Genomic DNA, 25,535 nt, shown 5'->3' with positions numbered 1-25,535 from the left:
TATCTCCATCTGACAATTCATTATCTCCTAGACAACGATAGAGCCCATTTCTTATTGATTATTATTATACCCGCACTTTTAGGTTTAGTATTGATGACGTATATTATCTGTATATTTGCATTGATATTATTTTTGTGTACTTTTACTAAAAAATACTGTTGAAAATAGTATCACCAGACTCCAACGGAAACTTCTATCTTTGCTGGTAAGACACCCAGTTACGGGGTTCGTAACAGTAGGGAGACCCCAATAACCTTCTCTGCTCCCCTAACCACTCTTTTTGGTCAGCAGCACTGCAGCTGGAGTACCAGGTTGTGATGCAAAAGGTTAGCACACTCTCAACCACGCCTCTGTAAAATGCAGTTAAGATGTTAGTGGGGAGTGATGCTTGTTTAAGTTTCCTTAGAAAGTGCAATCTCTGCTGGGCCCATTTCACAATCCCAGTAGTGTTCCTGGACCAGGCGAGATTGTCCGAGATCGGCACCCCAAGGAACTCAATGTTTTCCACTCTCTCCACTGTGGAGCCGCTGATACTGAGGGGTGTGTGCTCAGGCTGAGACCGTCTGAAATCAACAATCATCTCCTTAGTTTTGGTGACATTAAGCATCAAGTTGTTGTCACTGCACCAGCTCTCTAGGTGTTTGACCTCCTCCCTGTACATTGTTTCATCATTTTTGCTGATGAGCCCCACCACTGTGGTATCATCAGCAAACTTAATGATCAGGTTCTCCTTGAATCTGGCTGCACAGTCATGCCTTAGCAGTGTAAACAGCAATGATCTAAGCACACAGCCTTGTGGGGATCCAGTGCTCAGTGTGATGGAGTCAGAGATGTTCCTGTCAACACAGACTGACTGTGATCTCTCTGTCAAGAAATCCAGAATCCAGCGACACATGGCAGTATTAAGGCCAAGCACCAACAGTTTCTCCAATAGTCTCTGCGGGATGATGGTATTGAACACTGAACTGAAATCAATGTACAGGATTCTGGCATAAGTGTCTTTATTGTCCAAGTGAGAGAGAACTGTGTGCAGTGTGGTGGATATTGCGTCCTCCATAGAACAGTTGGGACGATAAGCAAACTGTAGAGGATCCAGCGATGAGGGGAGGCTGGCTGTGATATGAGGCTTGACAAGCCATTCAAAACATTTCATCACTATGGGGGTCAGGGCGACGGGATGGTATCATTCAGACAGGCTACAACTGATTTCTTCGCTACAGGGATGACTGGAGGTTTTGAAGCATCTGGGGACAATGGTTTGACTAAGGAAGATGTTGAAAAGTGCAAACATGGAACTAAAATTAAATTAAATTAAAATTACAAAGAAAACCTTAAAATAAAAGACAAAAAGTAAGATTAAATAAATAGGCTTTTTGCTGGCATTTAAAAGTGTCAACTAAATCTGCATTCTATAGTTTTAGATATTGAAGCCACAGTTCAGGAGTGTAGTTTAAAAAAAACATGACCTGCCAATCATCTTTTCAGGCAGATTATTTAAGAGACCAGCAGTAAAAGACCCAAGAGGATTATAAAACAAAAACAAGTGTGTGATGTACACTGGTCCCAAAGCACTAAGAGCTTTAAAAACATAAGAAATAACTTTAAAATCAATTCTAAAAGATACAGAAAGCAAATGCAGGGTAACTAGTATGGTACTGATATGTCCCCTCATCCTAGATTTGGTTATAAATCTAGAAAGGACTATAAAAAGTGCATTGCAATAATCTAGTCTGTTCAATACACAGGGGTGAATTAATTTTTCAGCATCATTATGTGATAGAAACAAACATACCATCGTAATATTCTTTAAGTGTAGAAATGCTGCTCTGGTTGCTTTCTTTATGAGGGAGTTAACTTTCAAATCTGAATCAAGGATAATATCCAAGCTAGTTATTTCTCATTTTACAAGGGGAACAAAGTTATCAAGTTTATCTCTTCTAGCTTTGAAACCAACTTGAACCATGTTTATTTTAGTTTAAGGAAATTTCTGCTCATTCATTTGCATCTCATTCATTTTCATTCATCTGTAAATTCATGGACTTATTACTCTCCTCCCATCCGGTAGGCACTACAGGAGCCTCTGCTCCCACATCAACAGGCACAGGAAGAGCTTCTTCCCTGAGGCCGTGACCCTGCTGAACCTCACATCACAGTGCTAAGCAGTATTGCACCCATATTGTACTGTCTCAGTACTTTTATATTTGTGTGCTGTAGCACTTACTTTTTATTCCCAGCTATTTTATAAATAACACTATTCTTTGCATTTCTGGTTAGATGCTAACTGCATTTCATTGGTTTTGTATCTGTACTCGGCACAAAGAGAATAAAGTTGAATCTAATCTAATCTAATTACAGCCATACCAGGAATCAAAAAAAGATGGGTGTTATCATCATGCTCTACAGAGATGTACAAAAACCAAGTTATGCTCTCTAATTATGTCTCCTAAGGGAAGCATGTATAAGGAAAAAGAGTATGGGACCAAGTGAGCTTCCCTGAGCAGTACCAAAACATACCTTGTATCTCTTAGGAAATTGGTCTCCAAGACAAACAAAAACAAATCTCCAAGTGAAACCAATTAAGGGCACTATCAGAGAGGCTAACCCAATTCTCAAGGTGATTGACAACTTCTTTTCAACATATGAGTTGGACCACTGAAGTGTGTTCCTCTTATAGTCTTCAGTTTTACAAAGCATTCTTAATATCCATTACAGTCAGGCTCATCTCCCTTCTTGAATTCAATGTTTTTGTGCACGTTTTGACCAAGTCTGGATCCAAGGGGTCCAGGTAAAATTCAATCTGTGCAACAGTATATTGACAACTAAGTGCCAGCTGATGACGCAGTTGCTTGTAGTATGCATCACTTCCGATGATTCAGTCTTGTTGATTGGGCAGTAATTAGAAGAGTTTGATTTAACCTAGCTGTTGCCAACAAGAAATAGCTGTGCAAGTTTCACATTGTCATTTGCTATAGGTGTTGTACAGGACTGGAGTAACTTGTCCAGAAATACAGCTAATTCTGAAACCTAAAGTCTTTAGTATTATAACTGTCCAGTTCCTGAATAATAAGTGAACTAAAGTGGTGATCCGCCACAATAGATCTCTACTCGTTCGTACAACCATTCAATTGATTACTGGCACTTCTGCCAGGCACGTGACTGTCTCATCTCTTGTTGCAGACATGCCTGTAAATTCAAGTACCAAAGAAAATGCAATTTCATGCATCCTGTTTCCACTATTCAGTCCTCAATTATTTAATTTTAAATCAAACCAGAATAAACTGGCCTTTTGTGCATGTAAATCTACTTTTAAAATTCCAAGCTACTAATATATCACTTTTGTTAACTTAATCAATGCTATGTTGTTTTATTGCTATTTGCTGAGGATCTGCTAATCACTTTTCACTATTCATATCACAAACTCTGAACCCTATTCCTTAAAAGAACTTAGGGTACTAAACTGTACTTAACTCTCTCAAATACCAATAACTCTAAATCTAAATATAAAAAGATTAACCTTTCTATTTATAATCAATAATCATAATCATCCAGGGACTTGGAAGCCACTCAAGTTATACCACAAGTCTGCACTCATCTGCACAACACCATCATGTATTAGCAATTATAGCAATCATCATCCTCCTATGTTATGAAACATTCATTTATAATCTGGTTGCAGTATTGCTCTTTAGATCAAGCAATTCCATTAGCACTTCTATGGGCAGATGGCAGAAAAAAGGCAAAGACCTACAATTTTATTGAGTAGCAGGAATTCCCACAGTTATATCTGAAAGACTATGTTGTTGTATACATTTATTTCAGAATCCACAGGCAAACCCACAAATCTGTAAAGTACACTGTTGTAGATCACTCAACATGTATATAATTGTTTGCTTCCCTGCTAACCAAATTGTAAATCAATATCACTTCTATATATCTACGACACACTGCCAAGTTTTTTTTTAAGCATGTCACACCAGACAGTCAGCCATTCTTGTCTGGCATGTGGTGTCAGGATTGGTCTCCTTTCAGATTAACCAGGTAATGATATGAACGTTCCTGACTTGACCCTTGGTTTTTTTTAAAACTCAACCCAGCACGGATGGAAGGCGTGCTTGAGGGTGGCCCGACTTGGATTCGGACTCTGGAGCCTTTGCTCCAGAGTCCAGTGCTGATGCCATTGTGCCACCAGTCGGCCCACACTGCCAAGTCATTCTAAATGTTCGTAAAGTAGCAAGAAATCCAACCTAATGTAAAATCTTCCATGGTCTGTTAACGCCTTTCCCTAAATAGTGATGGTGGTGGTGGTAAGTACCTTCTAGAACTGCACTTCTGATTGAAACGGCAACCCCAATGTTATGAAGTGGGAGATTCAAGGATTTTCATCAAATGACAATGAAGTAGGAGAGGTATATTTCATCTGTGAGAATTCTCGTAAATTTCTTTACATTTTAAATGTCGCCTTAAGTTTATCATAGTTTAACTCGCTTCAAAAAAGGTAACCACCATGGAGCAAAGTAAGGTTAATGTCATTTGTACATGGTGGCTATCATCATTATTTGGGGAGAAGTTCGGAAGGTAATGTCACAGTTGAAGAGATGTGTAAAATATCTGATGCACAGTGTCAAAAAGGGGTTAAGGGGTTTAAGCATCTTTGAAAGGAATAATCTAACAGGCCAGGAGGAACTATACTTCAGGCTGTTAAAGGAACCGAGAGTTTAGGATACTCTAATTATTTGTCAAACCACCCCCCCAGTCATAAAAGTGGTGCAAGAACTCTTGGCAGCACTTAATGTGTGGTAAAACACAACCCCTCACCCAGAAAGGTCAATAGAAGGCAAAACATTTATCAGAGTGAAAAAGCTAATGGGATGTTTGCTTGAAGAACATGTTCAACAGGGCCTCAAGGCCCAGAAAGATGAGAACAGGCCTGTGCTGTCTTTACGACAGTTATTTAGTTTATAATATTTCTGCTTAGTAATTCATTCGATAGTATTTTCTAGTTAGAATTAGAAGTGTTTAAAGTATATTCATTGCATGTAAAATATATCGGCATGCGATGACGTCACATCCGGTTTCGCTGCGTCTTGTGGGAAAGTACCGGTTTGAAATTAGCGTGAGGGTGGGGGCTCACCACGAGGCACACCTGAGCAGAAGTTGTTTTGCAGGCATGAGAAATCACAAGGCCAAATATATCTTTTTTAAATTACATAGGACATCATTAAGCCGATGGTGTCTATTGTGTTGTAAATATTACATAGTTTTATGGTAGTTGCAACTGGTAAACTTTGTTTTGATTCTATTTATTATTCAGTTTTTCTGATGAACAATTTTCATTTTTTGTCTTGTTTACCCTACCCCATTAATATCTTCTGTTATTCACAAGTCTTGATTATTTTCTTTCAGCTGGTATCAGCAATTTCTCCTAAACTTCGCCCTTTGAGACCTTCTCTTAACCCTGCCCATCTTCCTGTGCAACTTAAAATTTGTTTAACTACAAACTCTTCCTTAGCAGATACAATCTCAAGCAGCACTGGTGTTTCGATCAAGGTATTTAGACTGGTGACACAAATTAGAAATGATTACCTTTAATGGACAAATGGCCCTTTTGCGAGTGCCACTTTTCTAACACTTGTTAACTTTCCCATTTCTCAGATCATTTGTCTGTAAAGACTCAGAATGAAAATTACACATTGCTCACCTATAATCCTCAAATCTGTAACAGGAGAGTGCTATGCTGCCAATCTGAATTGATTTAGGGAAAATAAGTGTAAAAATGAGTATCTAGACGATGTTATCTGTTTCTGGGCAGGAATATACTCTCTTACTTTGTTACTGCCAGCAATTCCAATTCCTTCATTGAGGTTTACCCGATACCAGTATTAAAACCAGCTTCTCCGCAAATCACACAGAAATGCTCAACATTATGCAGTACTGTACGTTTAGGCAATTAACCATTTTTTTTAAAAAAGAGAAGCAATGTTACTTATGCAAACCTCCCTCTGATGGGGCAACATCACAGATGAAAAGCCTTTGAGCGAAAAAGGTAAGAGTGCAAGTAGAAGTCTACTTACCTTGAAATAAACTGAGGAAGTGAAGAACAATTTCCTTAATGGATCAAAATAAAGGGAAATAATATCTGTAATTACACAAAACATTGAGCAACAATTTGAGAACAACTTCCACACACAATTTGACAATGAGAATATTTCACTGAAATCTTCACATGCAATCATAAAGGTGACTTGTGTGTTCTGTGCATTAACCCTTGAGACCCCACTGCATTACTGTCAACAAACAAATTATTCAGCACCACCACTGACGACATTAGTGTGCCTGAAGATGGAAATGCACAAATGTACAATGTATATCCTTAAAAGTCACTTCATGCTCATTGGAAGAATGGCAAAAAAGTGGCAGATGGAATAGAGTGTTGGGAAATGTGCAATAATACATTTAAGTAAAAGGAACAATAGTGCAGACTATTAACTAAATGGGGAGAAGGTTCAAACATCAGAGGTGCAGAGGGACTTTGCAGTCTTCATGTAAGGCTCCCAGAAGTTAATTTACAGGTTGAGCCTGTGATAAAGAAGGCAAATGCAATGTTGACATTTATTTCAAGGGGAATAAATAATGCTGAGCCTTCATAAGACACTAGCCAAGCCACACTCATAGTACTGTCAACATTTTTGGGCCCCATATCACAGGAAGGATGTATTATCATTGGAAAGAGTCCAGAGGAGGTTCACAAGGATTACTCCGGGAATGAAGGGATTAACATATGAGGAGCATCTGGCAGTTTTGGGCTTGTACACTCTGGAATTTGGAAGAATACAGGGGGACCTCATTGAAATCTGCTGAATGTTGAAAGGACTAGATAGAAAGCATCCTCTCCACATCACCCCTATGGTGGGAGTATCCAGAACTAGAGGGCACAGCTTCAAAGTTGAGAAGTGACCCTTCCTTTAGTAAGGTAGATTCTTTTTAGTCAGAGACCAGTAAATATATGAAATACTCTACCACAGACTGTGGTGGAAGCCAAGTCAGTGTGTGTATTCAAGGTGTAAGTTGACCGTTTCCCGGTCGGTCAGGGCATTAAAGGATATGGTGAGAAGGCAGGTGTATGGGGTTGAGTGGGATCTGGGATCAGCACCTTCATGGAATGGCAGAGCAAAGTCAATGGGCTGAATGGCCTAAATCTGCTCCTATGTCTTATGGTCTAAGCTCAAATCTCACCTCAATTAAATAAATGTAAAAGAAAGAACCAACATAAATACTTCCAATGACAAAACATCTAGGCTTCCATAACAAACTATCTGGAACTCTAACATCCTTCAGGGAAGGTGAACTGCCATTGCAATATGGTTGAATTTTGGCTGCCTTCCAAAATAGCACATCAAGTCACTTAGTTCAAAGGAATCATGGGTAATAAATGACTATATAAGCAAAGACATATCTAATAATTGAATAAAAAATGTTTTAAATCTCCATCCATATGAAAAATATTTCAGAAACAGAGTCAAAAGAAAGTGAGGTACTTAAAACAAGTACCATCAGAATGGAAGAGGCAAACTAAGAGGGCTACATGTCCCAAGGGTGTAACTTGCATCTAATGGGTACAATGGTCATAGATTTTTTCATGATTTTTCCCAAAAGTGCCCCGGACACTAGAAAGGTTCCAGCAGATTGGGAAAATTTAACTTTCTGTTCAAGAGGGGAAACAGATAGCAGGGGAACACATGAAATCCACCAAGTAGCAAGACATTCAGCACATTATCGCATATGGTCATGACTGATCATTTACCTCATTTTCCTGCCTTATCTCTTGGAACCACTTAAAATATAAGCCATCTACTAATCTGTTTTGAATGCAATCAGTAGTTCATCATTCACACCCCACATAAATATCAATTGAAGAAATTTTTCAACACACCAAAATGCTGGAGGAACGCAGCAGGCCAGGCAGCATCTATGGAAAAGAGTACAGTTGACATTTTGGGCTGAGGCCCTTCTGCAGGGACTGAAGAGAAAAAAAAAACTGGAGTAGATTTAAAAGGTAGGAAAAGGGGAGAGAGAAACTAAGGTGATAAGTGAAACTTGAAGGGGTGGGATGAAGTAAAGAGCTGGGAAGTTGATTAGTGAAAGAGACAGCAGGCCATGGAAGAAAGAAAAGTGGGGAGGTGCACCAGAGGGAGGTGATGGGCAAGCAATGGAAATAAGGTGAGAGAGCGAAAAGGGGATGGTAAATGGTGAAGGGGAGGGGCATTACTGGAAATTTGAGAAATTGATGTTCATGCCTTAAGGTTGAATATAAGGTGTTGTTCCTCAAACCCATGTGTGGCCTTATCACGACAGTGGAGGAGGCCGTGGATGGACATATCGGAATGGGAATGGGAAGTGGAATTCAAATGGGTGGCCACTGGGATATTCCTCTTTTTTCTAGCAGACAGAGCATAGGTGCTCAGCGAAGTGATTTTGCAATCTACGTTGGGTCTCACCGATGTACAGGAGGCTGCACCGGGAGCACTGGACACAGTATGTGAGTCCAACAGACTCACAGGTGAAGTGTCGCCTGTTTAGGGCTGTTTAGGGCCCTGAGTGGTAGTAAGGGAGGAATCAGAATCAAGTTTATTATCACTGGCATGTTGCATGAAATTTGTTAACTTGGCAGCAGCAGTTCAATGCGATACATAATCTAGCAGAGAGAAAAAAAATAATAACTAAAATAAAACATAATAATAAGTAAATCAATTATGTGTATTGAATACATTTAAAAAACATGCAAAAACAAATACTGTATTTTTCTTTAAAGTGAGGTAGTGTTCAAAGCTTCAATGTCCATTTAGGGATTGGATGGCAGAGGGGAAGGGGAGGTGTAGGGGCAGGTTGTAGCACTTCTTCTGCTTGCAAGGATAAGTGCCAGGAGGGAGATCAGTCGGGACGGACGAATGGACAAGGGAGTCAAATAGGAAGCGATCCTGCGGAAAGCAGAAAATCGGTGGGGGGGAGAGGGGTGATGTGCTTGGGGGTGGGATCCTGTTGGAGATGGTGGAAGTCCAGAGAATTATGTGCTGGACGTGGAGGATGACATGGTGGTAGGTGAGGTCAAGAAGAACCCTATTCCTGGCAGGGTGGGGGGAAGATGGGGTAAAAGCAGACATGCATGAAAGGGAAGAGATGCGGTTGAGGGCAGCATTGATGTTGGAGGAAGAAAAGCCCCTTTCTTTGAAAAATTAGGACACCTCCTTTATTCTAGAATGAAAAGCCTCATCCTGAGAGCAGATGCTGTGGAGATGAAGGAATTGAGAGAAGGGATGGTATTTTTACAAGTAACAGGGTGGGAACAGGTATGGTCCAGGTAGCTGTAACAGTCCGTGGGTTTACAACAGACTTCAGTGGATAAGCTGTCTTCAGAGACAGAGACAGTGAGATCGCGAAAAGGGAGGGAGGTGTTGGAAATGGACTAGGTAAATTTGAGGGCAGGGTGGAAGTTGGAGGCAAAGTGGATGAAGTCATCGAGTTCAGCATGGGTGCAGGAAGCAGCACCAATGCAGTCGTCAATGTAGCATAGGAAAAGTGCAGGATGGTCACCAGTATAGGGTTGCAACATAGACTGTTCCACGTAGCCAACAAACAGGCAGGCATAGCTGGGACCCATGTGAGTGCCCATGGCTGCACTTTTGTTTGAAGGTAGTGGGAGGAACCAAAGGAGAAATTATTTAGAGTGAGGACAAGTTCCGCTAGGTGGAGGGGAGTGCTGGTGGAAGGGAACTGATTAGGTCTGGGGTCCAGAAAAAAACCCAGAGAGCTTTGAGGCCTTCCTGGTGGGGGATGGACGTGCATAGGGACTGGACATCCATAGTAAAAATGAGATGATGGGGGCCAGGGAACCTGAAGTCACTGAAAAGATCCAGAGCATGTGAAGGGTCATGGATGTAGGTTGAAAGGGACTGAACTAGGGGAGATAAAGCAGAGTTGAGGTATGAAGGTACAAGTTCAATGGAGCAGAAACAAGCTGAAACAATGGGTCTACCTGGTCAAGCAGGTTTGTGGATCATGGTTAGAAATTTTTCCTTATTTTAATCCCAAGTGGCTCAGTCACCTATCCCGTCTATTATGATTTTGAGTCTTAGTTCAAGATTTCTTAGCCATGTGAAATATTCTCCCTTCATCCATGCCACTGAGCTCTCTAAGAATATCACTGAGGTCACCAGTCATTTTACCAAATTCTAAAGAAAGCACCCTCAGCAACTTAGTTGTGATATGACCAAGCCAACATCTCAACAACTGGTGCCTAATGCATCTTTCCTCTCAGAGGTTCATGAATTTTTTGCATCCTATACTCCAGAGCGCTGAGACATGGGAATCTTTGAATATACAGTAGACTCCAGTTAATTGTTCCAACATCAGTAAGACAAAAAGAGTTGATTGTGGACTTCAGGAAGGGTAGGATGAAGGAACACATACCATTCCTCAGAGGGATCAAAAGTGGAGTGAGTGAGCAGTTTCAAGTTCCTGGGTGTCAACATCTCTGAGGACCTAACCTGGTCCCAACATATCAATGCAGTTATAAAGAAGGCAAGACAGCGACTATACTTCTTTAGGAGTTTGAAGAAATTTGGTATGTCAACAAATACACTCAAAAACTTCTATAGGTGTACTATGGACAGCATTCTGACAGGCTGCATCACTGTCTGATGTGGCGTGGGGGGGGCTACTGCACATGACTGAAAGAAGCTGCAGAGGGTTGTAAATCTAGTCAGCTCCATCTTGGGTACTAGCCTACAAAGTACCCAGGACATCTTCAAGGAGTGGAGTCTTAGAAAGGCAGCGTCCATTATTAAGGACCACCAGCACCCAGGGCACGTCCCTTTCTCACTGTTACCATCAGGTAGGAGGTACAGAAGCCTGAAGGCGCACATTCAGGGATTCAGGAACAGCTTCTTCCCCCTGCCATTCAATTCCTAAATGGGCTTTGAACCCGTGAACCTCACTTTTTAAATATATATTATTTCTGTTATTTGCACGATCTTTCATCTATTCAATATACATATACTGTAATTTGTGTACTTATTTATGTATCATTATTATCTTTTCCTTCTGTATTATGTATTACATTGAAATGCTGCTGCTAAGTTAACAAATTTCACGACACATGCTGGTGATAATAAACTGATCCCGATTAATTGGGGCACTCGCTTATTTGGGACAACTTTTGAAGAATAAAACCTGAGCGAGAAAATAGCCAGGATCCCCTTTGTTCATTTGGGACACTATGCTGCTTAAGTGAGACAGCAGACTGTTGCCGAATAGTTTCTAACTAGTATCAGTCACATGAGCCATTAGACACTACAAAGTGCTTAGAGCGAGCAGTACTTAAATAGCACTAGTTTTGTGTGTTTGTGTTCAAAAAGCAGAAAAGGTCTAAGATTCTGCCAACAGTGGTGTCATCACAGAATTTATAGATGGCATTTGAGCAGTGGCCACTACACAGTCACGAACGTAGAGCAGTGGGCTAAGTATACATTGTTAAGGTACACCTGTGTTGATTATCAGCAAGGAGATGTTATGTACTGACTGTGGTCTCCCAATTAGGAAGCTGAGGATCCAATAGCAGAGGGAGGTACAGGGACCCAGGTTTAGAAGCTCATTGTTTAGAACTGCGAACAAGATTGCTAAACGTCAGCCTAATGTATGTTTCACTTTCAAACAGTGCATTCCACATCAGAATTTAGTGAATAAAATCTTCTCTAATCTTTCCAGGTTAATAACTGATTTTTAAAAAACAGTGAAAGTTCAGGCAAGTTTCAAGGAATCAAAACAAATTAACTTTCAGGTCTAATGTCTATTAAATTTATTAAAAGATACTTAATGAACACAGAGATGCACACCAAATTAGAAGGCTATATAGTGTCTATATTTAAAACTGATACATTAAGAAAATACTAACAAAATAAAATTTAATGTCACGCAAATAATGCAAAACAAAATCATGATGAAACAAAGAATACCTGCATCATGATCTAAAACATGAATACCATGATCTCACTAAAAAAAATTCCTACCTGCCACATACAGCAATAAATTGGCCCACAATTCTGTGCAGAAAGGCCGACCGATGTCGGGAGTGCAGGACAAACAGTATGGCCTCTCATCTCTATGATGTGAGACTATGAACTGCACCCTGGCTGGCAAGGTCAATGTGGGCCATTTTGGGGAAAGGGCAACACCTGGTCCTTGTAATAACAGATCACTCAGATCCTACAGGTTTGTCCCTTCACATTTTGTTGGATGTAATGGAAGCTGGTGTCTCCCCTTTCTTCATCTGGCTATTCAGTTCTCTCCAAACCAATTGCCAATTCTGAAGACTACAGTTGACCTTGTAATTACATAAAAATACCTGGGCTAGGGGAAGTTATCCTAGAAATAGTCTAGACTGATTGTATTCACAGCGCAGTCTTGATCTGCACATCTCAGCACTAACTCTAACCCAAAGTGCCCATGTTTTCTAAGATGTGTCCAATATCAAGTTCCCAGAGGTAGCCTCTCTATGTGAATTGTGGTGAAGAGACCAGTAGAGAAAAGTGGCTCATGCCTGTTTCTCAGAATAGCACTACTGTCAATAATACATATAATGCTATAAAAACACATCATAGCACAGATTCCAATACAGTTCTTGCTTCTGGATTCATACCTCAAGCATTACATGAACAAAAAGCTCATGATTATATGATTGTTTAATGTCCAAAACAATTCTGCTTTTCAGGGACACATGATAACCTTTTTAGTACATTAGACAACCAAATAATAACAGAAGGAATCTCAATGCATCACAAAGCAGAGAGCTTCAGGGCTTGTAGTGGGAGCTTTGCAGTTTATAACTTACATTGTTGACAAATTCAGAAACGACATAACTGTTGTAATTTGCAGCTGATAAACTGGGAGAAGCAGCTGAATCCCAGGGGACAACTTTTGTGGCAGGGGTAGAATACTGACAGTTGCAATTTAACTGACAAGCTTAGATTGAGAACAAACGGGTTTAAAAATGTGTGCCACACACAAAGTGCTGGTGGAACACAGCAGGCCAGGCAGAATCTATAGGGAGAAGTACAGTTGACGTTTCAGGCCGAGACCCTGTCTTCTCGTATCATTTTGGATCTCCCCCTCCCCCTCTCAAATCTCTTACTATCTCTTCTTTCAGTTAGTCCTGACGAAGGGTCTCGGCCTGAAATGTCGACTGTACTTCTTCCTATAGATGCTACCTGGCCTGCTGCGTTCCACCAGCATTTTGTGTGTGTTGCTTGAATTTCCAGCATCTGCAGATTTCCTTGTGTTTGTGTTAAAAATGTGTGTCACTAGTTATGAGAAATAGCATACAAAATATGACAATTACCTACCAGAACTTGGTGGAATCCAGGTAAGCAAGGCAAAGATCTGAGAGCTACACCAAAAACTATCCCAAAGAGTTAAGCTCTTGAACACAAAATCCTCACTGCAGGAGAAGCCTTCCTGAAAAAGCAATAACATTTCAAGCTGTAAATGTAATCACAAACTACATGCATTGAATGTCTCTCAACATGTTTAAAAGAACTCTTTTTTAAGCAGGAAAAATTGTGATCTTTCCTTTCTTTTATTTTACATATCTAATAACTATTATTATATTATATCAATTATCAAGTGGAAGTCCATTGCCTGGTTCTACAGCACTAAATTACACGTAATTAGACAGCAAAAGTCACAATTTATGGTCAAACAGTAATAAGTGTCAAAAAATTACTTAGCTGGCATTCCTGGATACCACAAAAAATAAAACCATGAACCGATATTAAACTTGTCTAATTATAAATCAATAGCATGAAACTTTCTGTTGCCAACCCAAAATTGCCCCCTTTTCTGCTACTGTCGTGACTTAATGAATACAACAGCTGCTTATGAACTTGTTCCTCATTAACTGTGACAAGTTGTTTCAGCAGCAGCTTAATAATTTCAACCTTTTTATGTGGCGAACTCAAACAGATATTTAACTACCAGAAAGTTCACTGCCCCATGTCAGAAGTTCATTTGAATACTATGCCAGATGGAGATGATGGTTAATGGGAAAACAACTTTCATAAGCCTTGGGCATCTGCTGAAAGCAGGTGGAAAGAAAAAGAAACATACAGGTACCACTTAATTTAAAAAAGTAATATTCACTAATTGTGACTAATACAATTGAATTTCCGGGGTAACATCCTAAATCTACAAAGTGCTTCTTTCACTTTCGGTATTGATTAATCTTTACAATTAAGGCAACCTTTAAATTCCAATCAAATTAACAACAATCTTTGCTAATAAAGCAGATAAAGGAGTGGGGTAAATTTGGGGAAAAGAACAAAGGAGACAGATGGGAAGTATAAATGAACAAATTTCTGCTTAATGTAATCTTTTCCTTGAACATAACCTCTTCATTAGTTGAAATATTTATTTAATCAAGTAACCATCAATGACTAATACTCAGCTCCAAATACCTTTGTACATTCAAATAACAATAGTCAAGCAGTGACAAAAAGGTTCCAAACTAACTTTGTTACTTTGTATTCAGTTTATAAAAGCAGATTTTTAAATTGCAAATTTAGCATTTTCAATACTCTTACTTGCAGAAATTCCTGAGTTCTTATGATGATGTTTAAAAACTTCTTGAATTCCTCCTCCTTTTGCAAGGAGTCCCCTTTGCAGTCTGCAAACTCTAAACAAAAATATATAGATTTAAAAAAAAACATGTTTGGTTTGAAATGAAACCCACAAAGTCCTGAAAAAAAGGTTTAAAATTACCAAATCAAAAGCTCCCTCTACTCATCATGAATATTTCTTTCTTTTTCAATCTTTTTATTGAATTTCATATATAAAAAAAACATATCATAATATTGAATAGGTTATGTGCACTAGACTTGAAGTTGAATTAGTAATAAGATAACAATATCTTATTAAAATATCAGCAAAAAAACCATCAATCAAGCCTATATTAATTATACATGAAAAAGAGTAAGAATAATCATCAAAAGAAAATTTTTTTTTTATACAAGAAAAAAATACATATTGAAAAAAAATTAAACCTAAACTAAACTAACATGGGCAGTAATAACAGTTAATATGTATATGATAGTGTCAAAAACTCCGGAACTCCATACCAGAACAAGAATAAAAAGAGAAAAGGTCTGGAAGAGGCCAAATTAATTCATATGAAAGTGTCGAATGATTGGTCCCCAAGTTTCTTCAAATTTAATTGATGAGTCAAAAATAGTGCTTCTAATTTTTTCTAAGCTCAGATAAGAAATAATTTGAGAGAACCACTGAAACGTGGTAGGATTTACTTCTTTCCAATTTTGTAATATAGACCTTCTGGCCATTAATGTTACAAAGGCGATCATTCGTCTAATTGAAGGGGAAAACCGATTACCATCCTCATTTGGTATACTAAAAATTGCAGTAATAAAATGAGGTTGTAAGTCAATATTCCAAATTGAGGAAATGATAGCAAACATGTCCTTCCAATAGTTATGTAAAGTGGGACATGACCAAAACATGTGGGTCAATGAGGCCACATCTAAATGACATCTGTCACATTGAGGGTTAATATGAGAATAGAATCGAGCAAGCTTATCTTTAGACATATGGGCTCTATGTACAACCTTAAATTGTATTAAAGCATGTTTAGCACATATAGAAGAAGAATTAACCATTTGTAAAAATTTTTCCCATTTTTCTGTTGTATCTTCATAATCATATTATAAATAAGAGCCACTAATCCCTTCTGACAAGGATTCAAGGTAAAAATCATATCTGAAAAATCTATCAAAGTTGAATTGGGAAAAGGATGGTAGAACTTTATGTAAAAAATTTCTAATTTGTAAATATCAAAAAAAAATTAGATTTAGGTAACTTAAATTTGTTGGAAAGTTGGTCGAAAGACATCAAACTACCTTCAAAAAAAAAAATCACGAAAACATATACCTTTCCTTTTCCATATGCTAAAAGCTTGATCTGTCAAAGAAGGTTTAAAAAAGTTAAGTAAGATAGGGCTATCAAGAACAAAGTTTTTCAGAGTAAAAAACTTACGAAATTGAAACCAAATTCGTAATGTGTGTTTGACAATAGGGTTGGATGTCTGTTTATTGAATTTAACTAAATCAGCAGGAAGAGAAGAACCAAGAACGGAGAATAAAGAATATCCCTGTGCATCATTGCATTCTAAATTTACCCACTGTGGGCACAATGGTGAATCCAAATCTAATTTCCAATATATTAAGTTTTGAATATTATTCACCCAATAGTAAAATCTAAAGTTAGATAAAGCTAAACCACCATCTTTTTTAGATTTTTGTAACTGCCTTTTACTTAACCTGGGGTTTTTATTTTGCCACACAAATGAGGAAATTTTTGAATCAATGTTATCAAAAAAAGATTTAGGAAAAAAAATTGGTAAGGCTTGAAATAAATATAAAAATTTCGGTAAAATCATCATTTTAATAGCATTAATCCAGCCAACTAATGATAAGGATAAAGGAGACCATCTTGTAGTAAGTTGTTGAATTTGATGAAGCATAGGTAAAAAAATTCAATCTGAATAAATCTTTATATTTCTTGGTAATTTTTATACCTAAATAAATAAAGTTATCAGTAACAACTTTAAATGGTATCCTGTCATTCAATAAAGTTTGCGCATTTAAAGGGAATAATTCACTCTTATCCAAGTTTAGTTTATAACCAGAAAAACTACCAAATTGAACCAATAAGGATAAAATAGCAGGAATAGACCTGTCAGGATCAGAAATATATAACAACAAGTCATCAGCATAAAGTGATAACTTGTATAACTTCTCATTACGGGTAATACCAAAAATATTAGGGGATTCACGAATAGCAATGGCTAGAGGTTCTAATGCGATATTAAATAATAAAGGACTTAAGGGACAACCTTGTCTCGTACCACAAGATAATTGAAAAAAAGAGGATCTGTAATTATTTGTAAGAACAGAAGCAACAGGTTTATAATATATTAATTTAATCCATGATATAAAATTAGGACTAAAATTAAAATTTCTCAAGGCATTAAATAAGTATGTCCATTCAACTCTATCAAAAGCTTTTTCAGCATCAAATGAAATAACACATTCTGAGGTTGTGGGTGAAGAAGTATAAATTATATTAATCAATTTTCTAACATTAAAAAAGGAATACCGGTTCCTAATAAAACCAGTTTGGTCTTCTGAAATAATTTGTGATAGTAACTTTTCTAATCTAATAGCTAAAATTTTTGTAAGAATCTTAGAGTCTACATTTAATAGCGATATAGGGCGATAAGATGCACATAGAGTAGGATCCTTATCTTTTTTAAGAATTAGAGAGATAGTAGCTTCATAAAAAGACTGGGGTAGTCTCTTCTTAGTAAATGCATCATTAAAGATTTCACATAACCAAGGGGAAAGCAAAGAAGAAAAAGTTTTAAAAAATTCTATAATATAACCATCAGGACCAGGAGCTTTCCCTGAGTTCACTGATGAGATAGCCTCTCCTATTTCAGCCATAGAAATAGGAGCATCGAACAAGCTCCGATCTTCATCTGTCAGTTTAGGAATATTCAAATTGTTAAAAAAATTATCCATCATGGACAGATTGCCATCAAATTCTGATTGATATAAAGATTTATAAAAATTTTGGAAAGTATTATTAATTTCTTTATGATCAGTAATTCCCGAATCAACCATAAAGGAATTAATAAGTAAGGATGATCTATTCGGAAGAATTCGAATAGGTTTAGATCTATCCATCGAAGGATTCAGACAACAGTTGAAATCTCCACCCATTATCAACATATATTCATTTAGATTAGGGAGGGAAGTAAATAAATGTTTAAAAAATTCAGGGCAGTCAAAGTTTGGAGCATAAATATTAACTAGAGCCACTTTTCGATTAAAAAGTGAGCCAGTTATCAACAAAAATCTGCCCTGTGGATCAGAAATAATTTCATGATGTGCAAACGAAATTGAGGGGTCTATAAAAATAGACACACCCCTAATTTTGGCAGTACAATTCGAGTGAAATTGTTGACCCTTCCAGAACCTAAAAAAGCGTTGATTATCCTCCCTCCTAATATGGGTCTCCTGTGCAAAAATAATATTAGCATTTAGTCTATGGAATACTTTAAATATTTTTTTACGTTTAATCGGATTATTTAAACCATTAGTATTCCAAGAGATAAAATTAATAGACATCCATCATGCCAATATTAATTGCATATATCATAAAAGGTTAAAAAGACACATAACCCATAATTCAGGAAGAAGGAAAAATGATTTAGGAGCAACCAGAGAACATGACACTTCAACAATATTAATAATCTAAAGTCGGCCCATAAACTAAAAGCAAAAAAAAATAAAAAGGAAAAGCGTGAGAAAAGATCCCTACCCCCTCCCCCAACCCCACGAAAAAAAGCCAAGCGGCAGGCGCACAAACTAATACTAATATTACCCTCATTTCAAGATGGCAACTCCATGAAAAGAAAAAAGACTATATAACACCCAGATATAAATACAGGGTTGTAAAAAGAAAGAATATATATCAATCAAAATGAAAAAATAATATAATAAAGCAAAAGATCATTAATAAAAAAGGATAAACATTAAAGTTTAAAATAGTGTAATATGCCTTTAAAAAAAGGATTCCATATTCAAATACAAGAAAATGACATTTCAAAAACAAAGACATGGGAAGAAGAAACAACATTTTGAAAAAACCATATTACAGAATATAAATGTAAATTCACCAATCTATTAAAAAAAGGTCATCAAAATAGGATTAAAAAAGGATTCAATAATCACTACAATATATAAAAAAAGGTCCAAAAACCCAAAACATTCGTCCCATTTTCAAGTACAAGCAAATAAATGCTTACGGAAAGCAAAGTCTTATGGGAAGAAGAAACGACATCTTAAAAAATAAATCATTATTACAAAGTATTAACGTGTATATCCAATTCAGAGTAAAAAAATTAAGAAAAAAGACATTATAGTAAAATTAGAAGAGCATCTATAAACCATGATAATAAAAAAAAACAGGTCTACAGACCAAAGTAAAAAGCTATACCGCAGCTTCATAAGTTAAAGCCCAAAATGAAATGGCATCTTCTCTCCAAAAACTCTTCAACATAACACATAGTTCAACTTGTACTAGAAGACCGATATTCTTCGACGAATTTCTTTGCTTCTTCCGGAGTAATTAAAGAAGCGCTGACTGTCGTCACTCAACGTAATTCTGAGATTCGCTGGATATCTTAAAGCTTGTTTAAGTCCAATCGAATGAATCTCTGCCATCACTGGTTTAAAAGCGATTCTCGCCTTCATCACATCAAATGAATAATCTTCAACAATACGAAACTTGTTGTTTCTGTGAGAAATCATACCTTTCTGACGAGCTAATCGGATTAAAAGCTCTTTCTCCCGAGGATAATGGAGGCGAACAATCACAGCTCGTGGCTTGTCTCTCGAGATCGAAAATCTCGAAACTCTGTGGGCACGATCAATAGTAGGTTTAGCCCGCAAAACATCCTCGCCAAAAATTTCCCACAATAAGTTAGAGAAATATTCAGTTAAGTCACCAGACTCAATATTTTCGGGAAATCCGATAATTCGCAAATTTTGTCCGTGAGATTGGTTTTCAAGATCGGTGATTTTAAACTTATTCTGCTCCACTATTTTAGCGATCGACCGTACCTTCTTCTCCAAAGTTTCAATAGTATGTATTTTTTCACAAATTAACTTGTCAAGAGCCGCAAACTTTTCTTCATGCCGTTCAATATCTGCTGCCTGCGATTGAAGCTTGGTATCAAACGATCTAACGACTTCTTCAAGCTCAGACATTTTCGCAGTAAGCTTATTTTCCAGACTTGCAAGTTTAGTATCCAGAAGACTGGAAATTGCCTCAAGAGATGGAGGGTCTTTAGACGATTTCTTAGATACAGACATTTTAAGTTTGAAAAGATTAAATCAAGTATTATTTTAGAAAAGAAGTAAATCGTAAATATCAACCCATGTAATTAAGTACGAAAAGATTTGATTAAAGGGTGATTATAGTTTAAAAAATGAAGAGCGCCTAAAAGGCAAATGTCTACGTTGCCATCTTGAAACTCCACCTACTCATCATGAATATTGTTGGTTAATATTCAGTCAATAAAATTTGCATGGAGTTGAAAATATCAGAAATAGCAAAACTAATGAAGAGAATCTAAATAACTTTTTCCTTTATATCTTAGAGATCAAAACCTTTCACTATTTATAGATAAAAGCTGTATATTGAACTGAAGTTCCAGAAATTCTGCATATTATTTAAGAAAAGTAAATATACAATTATCTCTCTTGCTCTGGAGTGCCTATTCTATCTTTCATTGCTTCTTGGGAAAAGACATTTAAACAAAACTGGCAATACTCATACCCTTATTGTAATTCATTATTTGTTGACCTAGTGTAATGTGTTTTAAATTTTGGCTTCAATAATACAATAAAGAATCCTTCATTATCTCACCTTCCTGAAGAGTTTGAGCCAGCCAAAAATCCAGACGAAGTAAGGCGGAATCATCTTTTACCCAATTAATGTAATGAAGTAACAGAGGAGACCTTAGCACTGAACCCATCTGTGCTGGAAACTGAATGAATGGGGAAGGAAAAAAATGGTACAACAACACAGATGAATGAAACATCATCAGAACATGAAAGACAACAACTAGCTCTCAAACATCAAATAAGTTCCAAGACAAAAAATAGATCACCCTTATCATTAAATGCTTGAAAGTTTACTCTCCTTGGGGTTGAGGGCACAATCTGCCACAATATTTCAATTTTGGTGTGCGCTGATAATTTAGCTGCACTGAACAAAGACAATGAACTAACAATATTGGTAAACCAAGGTGAAAATAATTAAAATTCTGGTTTTTGCTTTTCCTGATCATCTACTGGAATGGAAACCCGTGACCAATTAACCTACCAACCGGTATGTCTTTGGACTGTGGGAGGAAACCAGAGCACCCAGAGGAAGCTCACACGGTCATAGGGAGAATATACATACTGCTTACAGGCAGTGCCAGGAGTTGAACCCAGGTCGCTGGTACCATAAAGCCTTGTGCTAACCACTATGCTACCAAACCACAGTGTTATTTCTCAGGAACAGTGCTGAGATCTGGTTTTTTTTTGGTTTATATTAAATGACTTGCACATATCTGTAATATTGGTAAATAATGAGGAAGGCAGTAATAGATGCCATGAAGATACAAGTACATAGAATAGACAGTGGCAGAAGAAATCTTATTCAAAGAAATGATAGCCCTTCACAGTTAGAATAAAGACAACGTATTAAAAGGCTGAGTTCTGAAGAAAATTATGAAACAGAGATAACTGTGTAAACATCTTTGTAAGTAAAAAGCAGTACTGATAAAATGATCAGTTAGGAAAACATATGAGATCGAGAAATTGTTAAGTAAAAGCAGACAGTACAAAAACTGAGAAGCTGAGATGACACAGAAAACAGTGCAAAAGTAACTAGAACAATGCATTTCATTTCAATCACACACTTTGGATAGAATGTGAACAAAGAGGTGTACGAAGTATTTATTCCAAAGAAATTTTCTAGTCACCAGGGATTATACTAGAAAGGAAAAAGTAGAGTTTTTCTTCTTGGTTAGGAAGAAATTAGATTGAAATATACAGGATTGTGAACAGTCTACGGGGCACTGTTTCCCTTATTACACTGGCTGAAGACTGAGGACACAGATTTAATATGTTATGGAATACATTAACGATTGATCATGTAAAGAAAGAGAAGCAACCAACAGAGAATTGGACAAGCACTTGAGAATAGTTTGCAGAGCAATAGGTAAAAGAGACAGGAGATACAACAGATAGAATTGTTCTTCTTGGAGTTGTCACAGAATTGGCGGGTTGCATTGCCTTCTCCTATGCCATTACAGGAGGATGCAAAATTGTTAAATCTAATAGCACAACTATAAAAAGCATATACTCCGCAAGTAGGAATAATTTTATAGTGTTCCATTCTTCAGAGTTTAAAATTATTTAGTATGCAAGAATATTCCAAGGTCCATTACTTCAATTGCCTTTTTCCTTACCTCAATCCAATCAAAGTTCTGCAGTAGTTGAGAGAATGTGGTTAACTGCTCCAAAGGAAAGGTTTTGCTCTGAATTAGGAAATGAGGCAGTTCAGTCGTGTGTGCAGCACTACTGATACTTGGGATAACTTCTTGATGCATCTTTCTCCTCTGCAAAAGTGGAAATTAAGATTAAGACAATTAACGAACACCTCAATCTACAAGCAAAGCAAGTCAGCTTTCCATTTCATTACTTCACACCTGCTGTTAATATCACTTTATTCTGGCCATTTCCATAAAACTAGTTTATTTGTTATCAAAACATTAAAACAAATACAGTAAAATTGGAGTTTATTCAGTGACAAATAGTGAAATTTCCTTACCCTTTTTTGCATTGGAGGCTCTATTAAGTTTTCCAAACCTCGAGTTTTGGACAACTGCCTGTAACCATTGTTTTGGATCTTTTCAATGAATTTTTTCCAGGGAGAACTACACTCATGAAAATTCTGTATGGAAACAGTGATTTATAGTTATATGATAAAGTATTTTTTTGTGATGCACCAATCCAAAAAAATCAAACATATCACCAAAAGTCAAAATTTAAAAAAAAAAGAAATGCTCCTGGTCTATACCAGCTCATCTGAAGTAATAATAAAAAAATAACAAGGACTTTGATATTTGGTACCTGGATTTAGATCCAGTCAAGACTGATGGGGCTATGCTCTATGCAATACTACATAAGCAAAACTGAATTCCATACCAGCAAATATGCTATAAGTATAAAAGGATATAGGATTAAATTTAAATTTTAAAAAATCTTACAACACAGTAAATCATATGAACTATGCAAATCTTTCAGCTTCCAAGAACCAACTAAAGCACCACCTTTTTGTGTCTAATATGCTGTTGCATTCCAATACAGGTGATTTCTGTGTTATGGAAGTCTGACCAACAAAAAATTGCCCTTACAGAATCACAAATCAAAAAATCTGAGATACAGAAAAAAATTCATTCTTACAAAAATTGTGAAAAGTAAATAAACAATTTTTTTCTCAATATCCACTTCTTGACATGTGCAGATGTTACAGAAAATTGTGATATGGATCTTTTTCATAAGGAAAACACCATCGGCCCATTCCCTTAATGTTGCAGAGAGGTTGCCTGTAAATGTCTTTAGAATCTATATAAACAGCCCGTGATGACTCAGACTGAACATTTCAAAATATTTCACAAATTGAACATTCCTTCATACATTCTTGTCTCACTGGTACAGACTAAAAGGTATTTTGTAAGTTATAAAGTATTTTTCACAACTGAAAGTGCTTGAAAAATATGTTTATAATAATAAGTTTGGTTCAAACAAACTGCAAAATTTTAAGTACATACATATTGTTAATTGCAGCATGCATCACAAAGCACACCATTTTAATATTAGTTTTGAAGTTCAGTACTTGTATGAGCAAGGCATATTACGTGCAAATGAGATTTTGAGAGTGCTGGAAACCCAGAACAACACACACAAAATGCTGGAAGAACTCAGCAGGTCTAGCAACATCCATGGAAATGAATGAACAGTTAACATTTCAGGCCAACACCCTTAATCAGAACTGGAAAGTAAGTGGGAAGAGAATAAGATGGCAGGAGGGGAAGGAGTGCTAGCTATAAGGTGATAAATTTTTGATGGTTAGGACCAGTTCTGCGAGATAATGGAACAGAATAAGTCAGGTCCTTTGTCAAAAGGGGAGAGCTTTAAGGCCTTCTTGATGGGGGGGGGGGGGGGGAATAGAAGTGTATAGAGAATGGACATCCATGATGAAAATGAGGCGATTAGGTCAGGGAATTGAAAGTTGTTGAGAAGATCAAGAGCATGTGAAGTGTCATGGATACAGCTGGGAAGGGACTGAAGCAGAGGTATAAAATGGAGTTGCGGTATTCAGACATGAGATCAGTGTTGTAGGAACATGCAGAAACATTGGGCTTACCAGCACAGTCAAGTTTATGGATGTTGGGGAGGAGGTAGAAAAAATAGTGTGGGATAAGGGAACTAGGAGATTGGTGGCAGTGGATGGGTAAAAATGTCTGAGAGTTGTTGCTTGGGATGTAAATGTCAGTCAAAAAAAATTCTCCACCTTCCCTCTTCTTCAATTCTTCACTCTGGCCCTCTCTTACCTCTTCTCCTCACCTGCCTATCACCTCCCCTGGTACCCCCTCCTCTTTCACTTTCTCCCATGGTCCGCTCTCCACTCATCAGATTTCTTCTTCTCCAACCCTTTGTATTTTCCACCTATCACCTTCTTGCTTGTTCTCCTCTCCTTCTCTCTCCACTATTTTCCTATTCTGGCATCTTCTCCTTTCCTTTCCAGTACTGACAAAGGGTTCTGGCCCAAAACATCAACTGTTTATTCATTTCCATAGATGCTACCCGATCAGGTGAGTTCCTCCAGGAATTTGTGCGTGCTGCATAAGATATCGTACATGTGCTGCTTACTGTTAGTGCAACAACAGGGAACCATCAAAATGTTGGTCATACGCAGCAGATCAGGAACTTTTGATGGTGAGAGAGCAACAGGTAAATGCATAAAGCTAAAGTAAATAAGACACTCGTTCCAATACACTTCGCTAATTGTATGTTTGGTAAACCGCATTAATGGTGCCTGTATACAATGCTCTTTTGGTCGCCATCTTCTGGGTAGATCATGAAACCATATTTCTCATTTCTTTTATGTCGTTTACTTTTGTTTCTTGTCTTGAATGTGTTTCTGGAACTGCTGGAGCCTGTGTTTTGCAGTTTGCAGATCGTTTGGGTACTTCAGCACTCTGAGGTGGATCTGGGAGGCAGAGGCAGCATCAGCGAACCTCATATCGGGCAGACTGCAAGATGGGCGCAAGCGATATTTGGCTCTATTTCACTGATTAACGCTTCCATTGTTCATCAATTAAAGCGATGAAGACTGAAGCGAGTGCAGAGGATGAGTACCAGCTGCTCTGCACCAGAAGGAAAAGCCAGCCGCTGTACCCAAAGAGTGTTGCCCAGGACTTTATACTCTTCCTCCCCACCCTCACCCCCAGTCTTATAGTTTTTATATTCTGTGCTTTATTCTGAGCTTTTACACCAAATCTTCTCGGTTTTTACTTGTGCGGGGAGGGGATTTTGGGGTTGACATGCCTGTTCCATTTTGTTCACTTTTTTTTGAGTGGGAGGAAGAATTCGCGGGTCATGTGTCTGATCCATTTTGTTCGTGTTTGTTTTGCACAAGAGGAGGGATTTAGGGGGTGTTGATGTGCCTGATCCATTTTCATTCATTTTTTTTTGGAGGGAGGTGGGATTTGGGGGTTGATGATCGTGCCGTCTTTCTTTTCTTTCTTGGTTTCACGGCCACCCGGAGAATTGTTACATTTCAGAGTTGTA

General features: G+C 37.5%; 1 protein-coding gene across 1 annotated transcript in view; it reads right to left on the bottom strand.

Annotated features, from left to right (window-relative positions):
- The window catches only part of cenpi (centromere protein I), an 89,877-nt gene that overhangs the window by 44,749 nt on the left and 19,593 nt on the right, over window positions 1-25,535 (bottom strand). The window contains exons 8-13 of the mRNA XM_059977076.1: window positions 22,510-22,632; window positions 22,148-22,297; window positions 20,554-20,674; window positions 14,631-14,722; window positions 13,395-13,506; window positions 6,072-6,136 (exon numbers count right to left, since the gene is read on the bottom strand). Of these exons, the coding sequence (XP_059833059.1) occupies window positions 6,072-6,136; window positions 13,395-13,506; window positions 14,631-14,722; window positions 20,554-20,674; window positions 22,148-22,297; window positions 22,510-22,632 (663 nt within the window). The remainder of the gene's footprint in view (window positions 1-6,071; window positions 6,137-13,394; window positions 13,507-14,630; window positions 14,723-20,553; window positions 20,675-22,147; window positions 22,298-22,509; window positions 22,633-25,535) is intronic.

The sequence above is a fragment of the Hypanus sabinus genome, chromosome 8, assembly GCF_030144855.1.
Source record: "Hypanus sabinus isolate sHypSab1 chromosome 8, sHypSab1.hap1, whole genome shotgun sequence".
Taxonomy (NCBI): Eukaryota; Metazoa; Chordata; class Chondrichthyes; order Myliobatiformes; family Dasyatidae; genus Hypanus; species Hypanus sabinus.
This window is presented reverse-complemented; position numbering and strand designations above follow the sequence as displayed.